The following is a 15,413-nucleotide window of genomic DNA, read 5'->3' as shown; positions in this document are numbered from 1 at the left end:
CCACTCACTCCCTACACACCAGTGGCAATTTACAGAGGCCAATTAACCTAGAAACCAATGTCTTTGGGATGTGGGAGAAAACGAGAATCCAGCCGAAACCCATGTGATCACAGGGCGCACATGCAAACTCCACACAGGCAGTAGCCATGGTCAGGGTTGAACCCAGGTCTCTGGTACTTGAGACACCACCTCGACCACCTACACCACTGTCCAAACTATAGAAATAGAAAATAATTGAATTGTCACTGATTAAATCCAAACAAATGTGTCTGGAGAAGTGAAAATAACCCAACAGTTCCTACAACTTTCCATTTCTCTTTCCATCCAAACTCTAAATCATACTTATTCACTCATCCCCAAAATCAAGGCTTACCATGTCTTGTTGTTTTATTCACAACACAGTGAAACTACTTTCCATTCTCCCACCATCCTGTATGTTAAGGCCCACACACAACCTCTCTGTAGTAGTTACAGATTTGAAATTAACCATCCAGATGGTTCCTATCTTCCTATAGCAAGATGTGAATGAAATAAATATGATACTTTTAGGCTAGTAGCCCAAAAGAATAACAATTAAATACACCAAAATTGTAAAAGCATAAAGAAGTTCTGCTCTCCAGGTTTAGCCTACTTGCGACTAGGCCAAACCAAGTGTTGGCTTCCAAGACTTCAGGTTGGACCAAAGGGTTTTTCAGCAAACATGGAGAAAGATTTTTAATCACAACCTTCTCAGGACAAATCAGATTGTTGTTACTTTTAAGCAAGAATGGGCAATAAATTATATATGCTGACATAATCCACATGCTGAAAATATTTTTCATGTAAAGATATCCATTATGTCATTAACCTTTTATATCTTTGTGCTCTTTAGTACTATTAATTAGGTCTTCCATCTATTATCCTTTCTGAAAAAAGTACCAGCCAGACATGCATCCTTCTGAAGGATCCTGACATATCTCAACACAGGACCACTTAGTAGGACAATTTGGAGGAGTTAGTAAAAGTATAGTAACCTATTGCAGTCCATTAATGAACAAATGGCCTTAGTTATGTCATTACAAAAAAAATGTTTTTCAGAAACAAGTGTGCTGTGATAAATGGATTCATAATCACATCAACAAGTAAATATTCCTTGAAATAGGTCTAGATTCAAGGTATAATTTATGGCATGTCCAAAATTGTACTTTCCCATATTCATTCCACGTGTTATATATATATTAAAGCACCAAGTTAGGGGCAGACATTAACATCACCTGTGGTGGTGGCTTATATAAATTTACCCAACACCATCCGATTTAAAACTAACTTTATTGGATCTGTCAATATTTGATCCACGTTTTTTTTAAATCCCTAAACCAGTGCCTGAAACATTATTTATGATTACAATGAAAGTCAAAATGTTGTACATTGTTGTACAAAAATGAAACGTACAACTATAAAAATAGATATACTTTTAAAATACGACCAACTGCTCACATGTATTAATAAATTAGATAAATCAAATTTAAGAGACGATTTAAAGCAGATTGCTTCAATAAATACGGGCGTCACGCTTTAATAATAATAAACTTTAAAAAATCAGAGGCCTGGATTGCTCATTAAAACCTCGGGGCAAATTTTAATCAACATCCCCGCTCGCATTCTCCGTCATCCGAGCTCAGCAACAAAAGTAATGAGGCAAGTCGAAATAGTGAACACACAAACACACCCCAAACGTGGACGTCTGTTATTAAATCTATTCGATTAAACATGAGGGGCGTTCCTGTCATTTAAAAACAAACCCTCTTCAGCCTACATTACACAGTGAGAGAGGGAGAGTTTGATGCCACTCGCACAAGCGGGTTATGTAGGGGAAGGAAGGAGGGAGGTTGTTGTTGTTGTTGTCCGAGGGCCGAGGGCCGAGGCTCGGCGGGCGGCCAGGCCGACCGACCGACCGACCGACCGACCAGCCGCCGTGCCCTCACCAACACCGTCCACTATTTCACCCCCTTTGCCCACAGCCCAGCCGAATCACCACAGGCCGCTTTCACTCACAGCCAGAAACCAAGACAAGCGGGAAGAAAAACGTAAAAGCCCGCGCCTTGTTTTGCATATTTATTTATTTTTTTAGTCAGAACCATCCTCCCCCTCGTTGCCTTTTCTCTCTTATTTGTTTTATTTTTTTTCCCTTCAAAAATTCCTGGCGGATTTGCGCTGGGTGGAAAGCGGCCGCTCTGGGCTGCGTTCCTGCCGGGAATAAATGCATTAAAGTTTTCTTTTCGCTCGCCCCGCAATCAAATACAGTAATAGGGCAAAATAAATTATGCTAAATGGAAATATGAATATGTAAAATTAGAGCCATTACCGGGCTTTTCATCTTTGGACGCTCCATCCGCCATTTTGAATATCAATTCGCTTTACCCGGCGTCCCCCGCGCTGGCAGGCCCAGCGCTCCGCTCGCCAACCCCCCCACCTCCTAAAACATCGCCAGCCCTGCCCCTCTCTGCCCGCCCCTTCGATGTTAAAGCCGCGCCGCCGCCTCTCGTCCGGGAACGATTCGTTTTTTTAATTTTATTCCACCCTTTCTGAGGCGCTTCGACGGAAACGGACGGAGATTGACGATCTGCTCGCTGTGTGTGCGTGTACGTGGGTGTCTTTTTTTTTTTGTTTGTTTTAAACCCATCGGTTTCCTCGCAGCGCGGCGTTTTTTCAATGCGGTCTGAGGTAAATTTATCGATTTGTGGTGGAAGGGCGGCGTTTGGTGTTTTTCCGGATATTGCCGAGCAGTGTTCGGGCGCCGCTGCTCGGCCGACGGCCCATTCACCGCATTCGGTTGGTATTTTCCGGAGATTGCCGAGTCGGCGCTCGGCTGCTCGGCCGGCGGCTCATTAACAGCATTCATTTGCTTGCATTGTATTCCGCTGTTTATTAAAATTATTCCTAATCGTTTTCTGCTGGCCACAGCGGAAACGGACGGAAATTCACGAATGCAATGAACTACTTTTGGTCGTGAGCTCTTTCTGCAGGAATACATCAGGGAATTTTGGAGGGGTTTCAGTGCTGGAGGTTCTGTTGTCAAGTGTTCAATGATTTTACTGCACAAGCATTTTTACACTTGGTGATATTAAACAGTGGACGGTTACACTTCTAATGAAACTAAACATTGCAACAGTGAGGTTTTCACTTGATATAGTACTCCGGATTATGGTATTGATGCTTCACTGTGAAGAGACCCGATTTTGAATAAACGATTAATGGGAACTGTTCAAAGAAGTTAATGTGTGCAGGTTTGTACTCCTGAGGTGGAACCAATTTGCTTCAATAAAAAGCGACAAAACCAGGAGCTTCTTAACATATAACATATAACAACTACAGCATGGAAACAGGCCTGTCCGGCCCTACCAGTCCACGCCGACCATTCTCCCTGACCTAGTCTCATCTACCTGCACTCAGACCATAACCCTCCAATCCCCTCCTATCCATATACCTATCCAATTTACTCTTAAATAATAAAATCGAGCCAGCCTCCACCACTTCCACCGGAAGCCCATTCCATACAGCCACAACCCTCTGAGTAAAGAAGTTCCCCCTCATGTTACCCCTAAACCTTTGTCCCTCAATTCTGAAGCTATGTCCCCTTGTTGGAATCTTCCCCACTCTCAAAGGGAAAAGCCTACCCACGTCAACTCTGTCCGTCCCTCTCAACATTTTAAAAACCTCTATCAAGTCCCCCCTCAATCTTCTACGCTCCAAAGAATAAAGACCCAACCTGTTCAACCTCTCTCTGTAGCCTAAGTGCTGAAACCCAGGCAACATTCTAGTAAATCTCCTCTGTACCCTCCATTTTGTCGACATCCTTCCTATAATTTGGCGACCAGAACTGCACATCATACTCCAGATTCGGCCTCACCAATGCCCTGTACAATTTCAACATTACATCCCAACTTCTATACTCGATGCTCTGATTTATAAAGGCAAGCATACCAAACGCCTTCTTCACCACCCTATCCACATGAGAGTCCACCTTCAGGGAACAATGCACAGTTATTCCCAGATCCCTCTGTTCCACTGCATTCCTCAATTCCCTACCATTTACCCTGTACGTCCTATTTTGATTTGTCCTACCAAAATGCAGCACCTCACACTTATCAGCATTAAACTCCATCTGCCATCTTTCAGCCCACCCTTCCAAAAGGCCCAAGTCTCTCTGTAGGCTTTGAAAATCTACCTCACTATCAACTACTCCACCTATCTTAGTATCATCTGCATATTTACTAATCCAATTTGCCACAACATCATCCAGATCATTAATGTAAATGACAAACAACAGTGGACCCAACACAGATCCTTGGGGCACTCCACTAGACACTGGCCTCCAACCTGACATACAATTGTCAACCGTTACCCTCTGGTATCTCCCATTCAGCCATTGTTGAATCCATCTTGCAACCTCACTATTAATACCCAACGATTTAACCTTCTTAATCAACCTTCCATGTGGAACCTTGTCAAATGCCTTACTGAAGTCCATATAGACAACATCCACAGCCTTGCCCTTATCAATTTCCCTGGTAACCTCTTCAAAAAATTCAAGAAGATTAGTCAAACATGACCTTCCAGGCACAAATCCATGTTGACTGTTTCTAATCAGGCCTTGTTTGTCCAAATAATTATATATATTGTCCCTAAGTATCTTTTCCATTAATTTTCCCACCACAGATGTCAAACTAATAGGTCTATAATTGCTAGGTTTACTTTTAGAACCTTTTTTAAACAAAGGCACAACATGCGCAATGCGCCAATCTTCCGGCACCATCCCTGTTTCTAATGACGTTTGAAATATTTCCGTCATAGCCCCTGCTATTTCTGCACTAACTTCCCTCAATGTCCTAGGGAATATCCTATCAGGACCTGGAGACTTATCCACTTTCATATTCTTCAAAAGTGTCCGTACCTCCTCTTCTTTAATCCTCCTAATTTCCATCACTACTCTACTTGTTTCGCTTACCTCACATAATTCAATATCCTTCTCGGTAAATACCGAAGAAAAGAAATTGTTTAATATCTCCCCCATTTCTTCCGACTCAGCACATAGCTGTCCACTCTGACTCTCTAATGGACCAATTTTATCCCTCACTATCCTTTTGCTATTGACATATCTGTAGAACCCCTTGGGGTTTACTTTTACATTACTTGCCAAAGCAGCCTCATATCTTTTTTTCGCTTTTCTAATTTCCTTTTTAAGATTCCTTTTACATTCTTTATATTCCTCAAGAACCTCATTTACTCCCTGCCGCTTATATTTATTGTATATCTCCCTCTTTTTCCGAACCAAGTGTCCAATTTCCCTGGAAAACCACGGCTCTTTCAAATTATTATTCTTTCCTTTCCACCGAACAGGGACATAAAGACTCTGTACTCTCAAAATTTCACCTTTAAATATCCTCCATTTCTCTATTATATCCTTTTCATAAAACAACAATTTCCATTTCACTCCTTTTAAATCCTTTCTCATCTCCTCAAAATTAGCCTTTCTCCAATCCAAAATCTCAACCCTTGGTCCAGATTTGACCTTCTCCATAATGATATTGAAACTAATGGCATTATGATCACTAGACCCAAAGTGCTCCTCAACACATACCTCCGTCACCTGACCCATCTCATTTCCTAACAGGAGGTCCAACACTGCCCCTTCTCTGGTAGGCACCTCTGCGTATTGCTGCAAAAAACTATCCTGCACACATTTTACAAACTCCAAACCATCCAGCCCTTTAACAGAATGTGATTCCCAGTCTATATACGGAAAATTGAAATCACCCACAATCACCACTCTGTGCTTACTACTAATATCTGCTATCTCCTTACATATTTGCTCTTCCAATTCTCGTTCCCTATTTGGCGGTCTATAATACACCCCTATAAGTGTTGCTAAACCTTTCTCATTTCTGAGTTCCACCCAAACAGCCTCCTTAATCGAGCCTTCTAGTCTGTCCTGCCAAAGCACTGCTGTGATATCCTCCCTGACAAGCAATGCAACACCCCCACCTCTTGCCCCTCCGATTCTATCACATCTGAAACAATGAAATCCTGGAATATTTAATTGCCAATCGCAACCCTCCTGCAACCATGTTTCACTGATCGCCACAACATCATACTTCCAGATGTCAATCCAGGCTCTAAGCTCATCCACCTTTCTTACAATGCTCCTAGCATTAAAATGTACACATTTACTTCTTAAAATGCAACAGTGCATTGAGGTACTTAAATTAGCTCAGATCCTGGAAATAAGAAGTAACTAAACAAATATTAACAACTACAAAGAGTGGCATTAAAAAAAATCTTCAAAGTTCTATCAAAACAAACTAATTGTATTTTATGCCTATTTTTAGTTATAGAGTAGCCAGGGTCGAAGGCCTGAATTACAGAGAGAAGTTGAGCAGGCTACGACTTTATTCCTTAAGAGTGCAGGACGATGAGGGTTGATCTTAGAGAGGTGTATAAAATCACGAGTGGAATACAGAACTTCATATATTTCACCATCAATTTCCATCCTGCTCTTAAATATACTTGGACTATCTCTGACATCTCCCTACCGTTTCTGGACCTCACCATCTCCATCACAGGAGACAGACTAGTGACTGACATCTACTACAAACCCACTGACTCCCACAGCTATCTGGACTACACCTCTTCCCAACCTGACTCCATTATAGATGAGGCTCTCACTAGGGTCTCCTCTATATCCCGCAGCTCCACTCTTGCTCCCCTCCACCCATTCGTAACAAGGACAGAATCCCCCTCGTTCTCACCTTCCACCCCACCAGCCAGCGTATCCAACAAAGAACCAGATAACATAGGTTTAAGGAGAGGGGGAAAGATTTAATAGGAACCTGAGGGGCAACATATTTTTATAAACACAAAGGGTGGTCGGTAAATGGTAGCTGGTAGTTGAGGCAGGTACGATCACAACTTTTAAAAGATAATTGGGAATTCCGCCGTCTACGCCGCAACTGTGTCCCAAATGAGATGTTCCAAACCAGTTTAGTTTAGAAATACAGCGCGGAAACAGGCCCTTTCGGCCCACCGGATCCGTGCCGACCAGCAATCCCCGCACATTAGCACTATCCTACACCCACTAGGGACAATTTACCAAGCCAATTAACCTACATACCTGTACGTCTTTGGAGTGTGGGAGGAAATCAAAGATCTCGGAGAAAACCCACGCGGTCACGGGGAGAACGTACAAACTCCATACACCCAGCACCTGTAGTCGGGATCGAACCCGGGTCTACGGCGCTGCTTTCACTGTAAGGCAGCAACATTACCGCTGCATCACCTTGCCGCCAACGTTCTTTAGAGAACGGGGTAGTTCCCCTCTTCCATCATAGATGAGATCTTCACACGGGTCTCCTCGGTATCCTGCAGCTCCACTCTTGCTCCCCCTCACCCCCACCCTCCAGTCGCAACAGGGACAGAGTCCCCCTAGTCCTCACCTTTCACCCATTCAGCCATCGCATACAGCACATAATCCTCCTACATTTTCACCACCTCCAACGGGATCCCACCAATAGCCACATATTCCCATTTCCACCCCTTTCTGCAGAGACCGTTCCCTCCGCAACTCCCTGGTTAACTCATCCCGTCCCACCCAAACCACCCCCTCCCCAGGTACTTTCCCCTGCAACCGCAGGACATGCAACACATGTCCCTATACCTCATCCCTCGACTCTGTCCAAGGACCCTGACAATCCTTTCAGGTGAGGTTCACTTGAACCTCCTCCAACCTGATCTACTGGATCCGCTGTTCCAGGTATGGTGGACTCCAATATATCGGCGAGACCAACCGCAGGCTTGGCGATCGTTTCGCTGAACACCTCTGTTCAGTCCGCCTAGGCCTACGTGATAGCCCGGTTGCTAAACATTTTAACTCTCCCTCCCATTCCCACACTGACCTTTCTGTCCTGGGCCTCCTCCATTGTCAGAGTGAGGCCCTACGCAAACTGGAGGAACAGCACCTCATCTTTCGCTTGGGCAGCTTCCAGCCCAGCGGTATGAATATTGATTTCTCTAACTTCAGGTAACCCTTGCTTTCCCTCTCACTCTATCCCTCCCCATCATAGGTTTCTGACTAGTTCTTCTGTCTTCCTGATTAAATATTACTGATTGTATGCCTCCTTGTCACTTCCCTCTCAGCTAACAATGAACCATTCTACATTTCCTGAGCAGCATCTGCTTTGATCTTTCGTTTCAAGCAGTCCTATTTCCACACTGTTTGACTATGACTCACCTGTGACTTAGATGGCAGAACTGAAGGTTTTTATTCTGAAGGTTGTAGATTCAAATGCCATTCTAGAGCACAAAGGGTAAAGCTGGCACTCTAGTGAGTTACTGAGGGAATGCTACTCTATTAGAGATGGATGGATTCAAAGAAGATTTATCAGCTAAATGGACATAAATTTTATTTCACAAGTTCATGGCCTGGCTTATCCTAGCACAACCGTTAAATTCAAGACAGGGAACTAATGCTGATCCAATGAGGAGTTAGATGATGAAAGAAACAGCAAGATACAAAAAAACTGCAGACACTCGAATCTTGAGCAAAACAAAGTGCTGGAGAAACTCAGCAGGCCAGGCAGCATCTGTGGAGGAGATGAGCAGACAACGTTTCAGGTCGGGTCTCATCTTTAGTTGGTGAATGAAACAGTGACTGGCAAGCCTAAATGCCAGGTTTTTGAAGTCAATTAGATCTAATTTTGAAAGAACAGCAGACCGTGCAAACACTGTTATTTTGGACATTTGCCAGATTTGACGGGGGACCATGTTCTACCCAAAGACATTAGTTTTGACTCGGCACCATCTCCCAATGCCAATTGTTCAATTGTCTTTCTGCTGACTGGTTAGCACGCAATAAAAGCTTTTCACTGTACCTTGGTACATGTGACAATGAACTGAACTGATTTGTGGCACAACATGACTTGGATTAGCTGCAACTTCTTCCATGCGAAGGGTAATGTCATCACCTAGCCCCCAGTGTGAGTTCCACACCCTCATCATCAATTTCATTTCCCCTATTATCACCAGAGGTTGAATATTTTCATTTCTAAGATCTATCTTCTACCATCTGCTATTTTGCCTATCTCCATCCCTGCCTCAAACCAACTTCTGCTCTGTCATACAGTCTGAAGAAGGATCCATACTCAAAACGTCACATATCTATGTTCTCCAGAGATGCTACCTGACCATCTGAGTTACTCCAGCACTCTGTGCCTTTTTCTTTGCTTTGTCATCCATTAGCTACGTTTGTTAATCTCAACCATTGGGCACTTTGTAGTTAGTCTCTCGACCTCCACATTCTGTAAACTTCAGGCCATCCATACTGTACAGTACATGCACAAAGTGCCTCGATCCAATACCTCACCTATCGATAACCTGAAGACGGGTCTCGACCTGAAACATCACCTTTTCCTTTTCTCTAGAGATGCTGTCTGACCAGCAGAGTTACTCCAGCTTTTTGTGTCTTTCTCCCAAGATGATGCCTGATCTGCTGAGTAACTTTGTGTCTTTATAGTATACTAGATGACCCGTCCAAATCTCTCCTGCATTGCCCACTCCAAAAGCACACATCAAGATCCCAGGATATATCCGAGGCTGTGGTGGCCAGGGAGTCTTCCCCGGGGGTGGGCGATGGGGGAGAGGAAAGGGGAGAGGGAGTCACTCACCCCGGCTCCGGGCGGCCATCGTGGTGGCCAGCAACAGGAGAGCGGACGCAAGGCGCTGCCGCATGTTCGTCCTGCCGGCGGCCATCTTGTTTGAGCTTCCCTCTGCCACCACACTGCACCACGGGAGGAAGGTCGGGCACGGGGGACGCCGGGACAGGCGTTGGTCCTCCCCGGCAACCCTCCCCAACTGCGCACATACAGATCTGGCGGCCATCTTCTTTGACCTCCCATTGTCGAACACGGAGGTATTACTGCGCATGCTCGGCTGACGAGCACGGCAAGTGGGAGTGAATTATTAAAGTTTAAAAAGTGAATAACTTTTAAAATATAACAACAATTTGAACAAAACTTGTTATTGCACACTGCAGGCCAATGGTGAGTAAGGTGGGCCTAAAATTGTTGCGTTATCGTGTACCGTTTTGGCTGTATTTCGGGAACAAACATACAAATATTCATACATACAAGATGAGAGTTTTAGTAATATATAGATGTACTATATCACATTGTCCCTATCACCAATCATCTCTTTGCTTTATCCAATCTCTATAATTTTAAGTCTCACAATCAATTTTAAATTACCATCTCAGTAACATTCTCCAGCAGTTCTTCCTTCCATGAACTGTGTCACTTGTGTATCACTATTCCTTCACCAAGTGACAATGTAGGTTTAACTTTCTGCAATCCCCAATATATCCCCTCTCCTGATCACCAGCTTCCTTTAGATATTTAATTATTTTGCAGTCTTGACATCTCACCTCCAGTCTAATGAAGCCGTGAGATTTTCTTTTAAATGTGCACATTTTGAAATTGAGGTGCTAGTTATGACAATAATGTTAAAGACTTTCTGCAGTATCTCCATAACAATAACATAACAATTCTGGCATCTGCTTTTTGGTTAGCTGTCATGCCCATGCAGCCCATCCTCTGCCCTGCTTCCTCCATCAGAATTCCCATGGTGTCGTGATGGGTGGTCCAATTTTCCACCTGAACTATTTGTAGACGTATTTACAAAGGTGGATTTAAAACCAGAATACTTTAGTCTGATAGAATGTTAAGTTTAATTTAGATATACAGCATGGAAACAGGCCCTTTGACCCATCGAGTCCACACAGTTGCTTGTGGCTGCAATATTAATACATTACCTGACCAGATGCAGCACAAACCTGTGATGATTTTGTACCAACTGTAACTACAATAGAGCACCCTCTAGTGTAACATTTATATTTGTTCCACCATGTGGATTTGTTATTTGGAACTGACTTAAATACATTGTAGTTGGAACCTCTTCATTTGGGTACCTTGGTCAAAAGTTACCTATAGAAACGAGATGAGGAGGAATTTCTTCAGCCAGAGGGTGGTGAATCTGTGGAATTCATTGCCACAGACTTTGGAAGCCAAATCAATGGGTATTTTTAAAGCGGAGATTGGCGGTTCTTGATTAGTAAGGGTGACAAAGGTTATGGGGAAAAGGCAGGAGAATAGGGTTGAGAGGGAAAAATGAATCAGCCATGATTGAATGGCGGAGTAGACTTGATGGGCTGGGTGACCTAATTCTGCTCCTATGACTTATGAAATTGAAATGGCCAAAGGTTAATGAATTGGTCCACTGAAAAAAAGGTAAAGCTGAAGGTGCAGTTTTGAACTAGGTCTGTTAAGCTGCAGCAAGTAAGTATCCCATTGTCATGTTCCCAGAACATATAACAACTAAATTCTCTCAACCGACCTCTCAGTCCAGGATCAGGACATTCAGCTACGAGACCTAACTGCTTGCATTTTAACAATATGCCTAACATTCCCAGCAAAGTAAATATAAACAAATAAGAATGTCAGTTTGGAAAAAGTAGTAGTATTTTAGTCATCTCACAAAAAAATCTGTGAGTGCATAGAGCAAACTCGGCTATCAAGAGCATTCTATGCAGGCACAGGACCTGTAGCTGAAACATTAACGGTTTTACTTTCCACAGATGCTGCCTGCCCACAGTGTGTTTCCAGTCTTTTCTATTTTTATTTCCAACACCAGTTATTTTTCTGATTTTTTTAATTACACATCCAGTTTTAGTTTAGTTTAGAGATATGGAAACTGGACCTTTGGCCTACTGAGTCCAGGTTGACCATTGATCGCCCGTTCACACTAGTTCTATGTAATCCCACCATCTTATCCGCTCCCTACACACTCAGGACAATTTACAGAGGCCAATTAACCGTCTTTGGGATGTGGGAGGAAACCGGAGTACCCGGGAGAAACCCACGCGGTCACAGGAAGAACGCGCAAACACCACACAGACAGCACCTGAGATCAGGATCAAACCCGGGTCTCTGATACTGTGAGGCAGTGGCTCTACCAGCTGCACTGCTGTGTTGCCCACATTTAAATCTGCAATAAATCTAAAGATACCCATCATAAGCAGGTGTGGGCTCATTAATTTATTCAAATCAGTGTCCTTATATTTCAAAAGATCCCTATTGTCCTTTTCACAAGGTGTTGGAGGAGCTCTGGGTCTGAAGAAGGGCCCAGGCTCAATACATCGTCTGTCCATTCCCTCCTCAGATGCTGTCTGACCCGCTCCAGCACTTTGTGATTTACTGAAGATTCCAGCATCTGTAGTCTCTTGTGTCTCCTGATTAGCATTGTAACTGGAAGACGAGAAAGGATTCTGTTCTGGATTCTCAACAAACTAAAGTAAACCAATGACTGGTCTTCAAGCTCGGAAGTATTTGTTTCATGTGAACTAGGTGTGCAAGCGTGGACAAGTGGAGTCTCTCTTACTGTGGAATCTTCCCATCCCTTCTTGAGTGCAAAAAGATTGTAGAGCACTTTGACGTCCCGTAATCTTTGTTATATTTCCCGGGATTATCCCGTACAAATCTCATCAGTCAAACAAATGCAAGAAGAAAGCATTTAGTGAAATGCAGATATCCAGCAGTTGTGGTATTCTCACTTCTTTACTGCTTACCTTGCAGCTGAGACCAAAATCAACAGCAATTACAGCACAGGAACGACACGTGCTGTGGGACATCTGCTGATACATGGAGACACCCGGGTAGATGTTGATCTCTCTAATTTCAAGTAACTCCTGCATCCTTTCCCACCCTAGTCATCCTACCAGTTACACTGGTCACATCCTTGCATCCCTCTCATTATCACACCTTCCCCGACCAACAGGGGGTCATGAGAGGTTCTGCTCTTCCTTCATGTGTTGCCAGTCCTGATTTGTTCTGGCCTTTTCTCGACTCCAATTTATTTTCTTCTCCATCCTCAGCACCTCCAAGGTCAGAGGAATGGGGTTGGGAGGGAAGATAGATCAGCCATGATTGAATGGCCTTGTAGACTTAATGGGCCTAATTCCGTTCCTATCACTTATGACCCTCTGACCTCTACTTTCAGTCTTAAAAAGGGTTCCGATACCGAATGTCACCTGTTCTTTTTCCTCTAGGGATGCTGCCTGACCCGCTGAGTTACTCCAGCACTTTGTGTCTATGTTGTGGTATAACGTTGCATTGATCCTGAACCACAGCATGATTCAGTGTTTCATGTCATTTACTCTGGTCTTTCAACACTGATAATTTCCCTGCTATAATAGTCCATGTCTAAGTAATAGTCTACGTATCCACACAAAATTATCCAAATTGTGATTCACGTCAAATTTGACCTACTATAAACTGTGCAGAGAAATAAAATAGGAAAATTAGTTTCCCTATTATGGCATACTGTAAAGACTACTCTGAATCTGTCTCTTTGCACTTTGTAATACAAAACTGCATTATAATTTATCTGATTATAACCTGCAGTTGTCCTTTTATTCATTTGAGAATATTCCGCTTTGGCCATGTGGATACACCACGATAATTGTATATGGTGGATCTGGGAGAAACTTGCTTTTACTCCGTTACCAGAGGAACAGCAACAAAGCTATGGCGACTCTACAAATTATCCACACACATCCGATGGGTCCAGCTCCACTGTGAAACTGCCTTGCATATTTTTACTTCACATCTGCCATCAACAAAATTAACCAACTGTCCATTCACAAATACCTCACGTCAAGTAATAAATGACATGCTTGTAGGATTCAGTCGGCTTCCTAGAGGCAAACTTACCAATTGCAGAGGGCTCATTTTTGTAACATCCGCATAGTCTTTGATAGCCTTTACATGTTCTAATTCTGCTGGTTTCATTAAACTGCCTTTCACTGTAAAATAGTTAAGGACATAAGAAACAGAAACAGGAGTAATCAGTTTAGCCCCTGGTAGCTGCTCTGCCAATTGTCAAAGACAGTTGTCAAGTAGACACCGCCCAGTCCATCGCAAGTACTGACCCTCCCACCATCGAATGGATCTGCAGGAGGCGGTGCCTCAAAAAGACAGCTAACAACATCAAAGACCCACACCACCCTGGCCACGCTCTCATCTCACTGCTAATATTGGGAAGTAGGTTCAGGAGCCTGAAAACAGTGCCCTCCAGGTTCAAGAAAAGCTTCTTCCCATGAACCATCATGCTCTTGAACACTGCACAACACTAACCTCAGCAACTATGATCTTCTATGGACTGTGTCTTTGGTTGCACTACAGACTTTGTTTTTTTGCTCTATTATTGTCTGGTTACCCAGTATTATAAGTATCACATTATTGATTATTATATATTTATTTGTGTGATATTGTGTCAATGGGCCCATTAAGCTGAAGTATGCAACAATTAAATTGCAAGTACAAATGACAATTACGCAACGTGGACTCTTGACTTGACTCATTATCTTCATTTTATGGATCACGGCTTGATGCTTAGACCACAAGGGATTTCCTTGGAATGCAAAGGAATGCATGAAATGCTTTAGAAAATGGAGAAAAACAAACAGTGGGTGATCTGGCCATTAGCCTTGCAATGTCCCACACTGTGCAGCAACTGCCTGTCACTTGGCAGCTGTGCTGTCACCATGCACTCGGTTCTGTGACTCTTAATAAACCCCCATCCCCCTTCTGATCCGTGGCAAGGTTGGCAATAACCAGCTGCACCACCATGTCGCCCCAATCTTGCATAGAACACAAAGTGCTGGAGCAACTCAGTGGGTCAAGCAGCATCTGTGGAGGCAATGGACGGCTGTTTCAGGTCGGGACCCTTCTTCAGAATGATTGTAATCTACTCCCCAACACTGCTATCAGTCTGAAGATGGTTCTTGGCCCGAAATGTCATCTGTCCATTCTCTTCACAGATGCTGCCCGACCCACTGGTTTACTCCAGCACTTTGTGTTCTCTGCAAGATTACAGCATCTGTACTTCCTCGTGTCTCCACAGATTGCCCTTTAACAGCAACAAGCTGGTAGTTGTGCGAGCTCCCTGCTCCATTTTATGTCAATCTGAGCAGAAATGTGGAGTGGACGAAACGTGATCTCATTCAGTACGAGCCTGACACTTGGAAAACATATGAAGGAAGGAACTGCTAAATCTGGTTTATACCAAAGATAGTCACAAAATGCTGGAGCAACTCAGCGGGTCAGGCAGCATCTCTGGAGAAAAAGAAAAGGTGATATTTCAGGTCGGAGACCTTCTTCAAACTGTGGAGGGGGTGGAAATGCTGGAATTGAAACTGACATTAAACACTGCTGTAAGAAAATAACTGCAGATGCTGGTACAAATCGAAGGTGTTTATTCACAAAATGCTGGAGTTAAACACTGCTCATACATTCAACATCAGAATAGTTTTTTTTGTTTGGTGTTGG

The 15,413-nt window shown here is 43.5% G+C and overlaps 1 protein-coding gene across 4 annotated transcripts in view; it reads right to left on the bottom strand.

Annotated features, from left to right (window-relative positions):
* pou2f1a (POU class 2 homeobox 1a) overlaps window positions 1-2,448 on the bottom strand; it is a 106,103-nt gene extending 103,655 nt beyond the window's left edge. For all 4 annotated transcript variants that reach the window (XM_078409037.1, XM_078409038.1, XM_078409040.1 and 1 more), the window contains exon 1: window positions 2,345-2,448. In XM_078409037.1, the coding sequence (XP_078265163.1) occupies window positions 2,345-2,371 (27 nt within the window). In that variant the 5' untranslated portion in view covers window positions 2,372-2,448. The remainder of the gene's footprint in view (window positions 1-2,344) is intronic.
* Between the last annotated feature and the right edge of the window lie 12,965 nt (window positions 2,449-15,413).

Source organism: Rhinoraja longicauda, chromosome 12, assembly GCF_053455715.1.
Source record: "Rhinoraja longicauda isolate Sanriku21f chromosome 12, sRhiLon1.1, whole genome shotgun sequence".
Classification (NCBI taxonomy): domain Eukaryota; kingdom Metazoa; phylum Chordata; class Chondrichthyes; order Rajiformes; family Arhynchobatidae; genus Rhinoraja; species Rhinoraja longicauda.
This window is presented reverse-complemented; position numbering and strand designations above follow the sequence as displayed.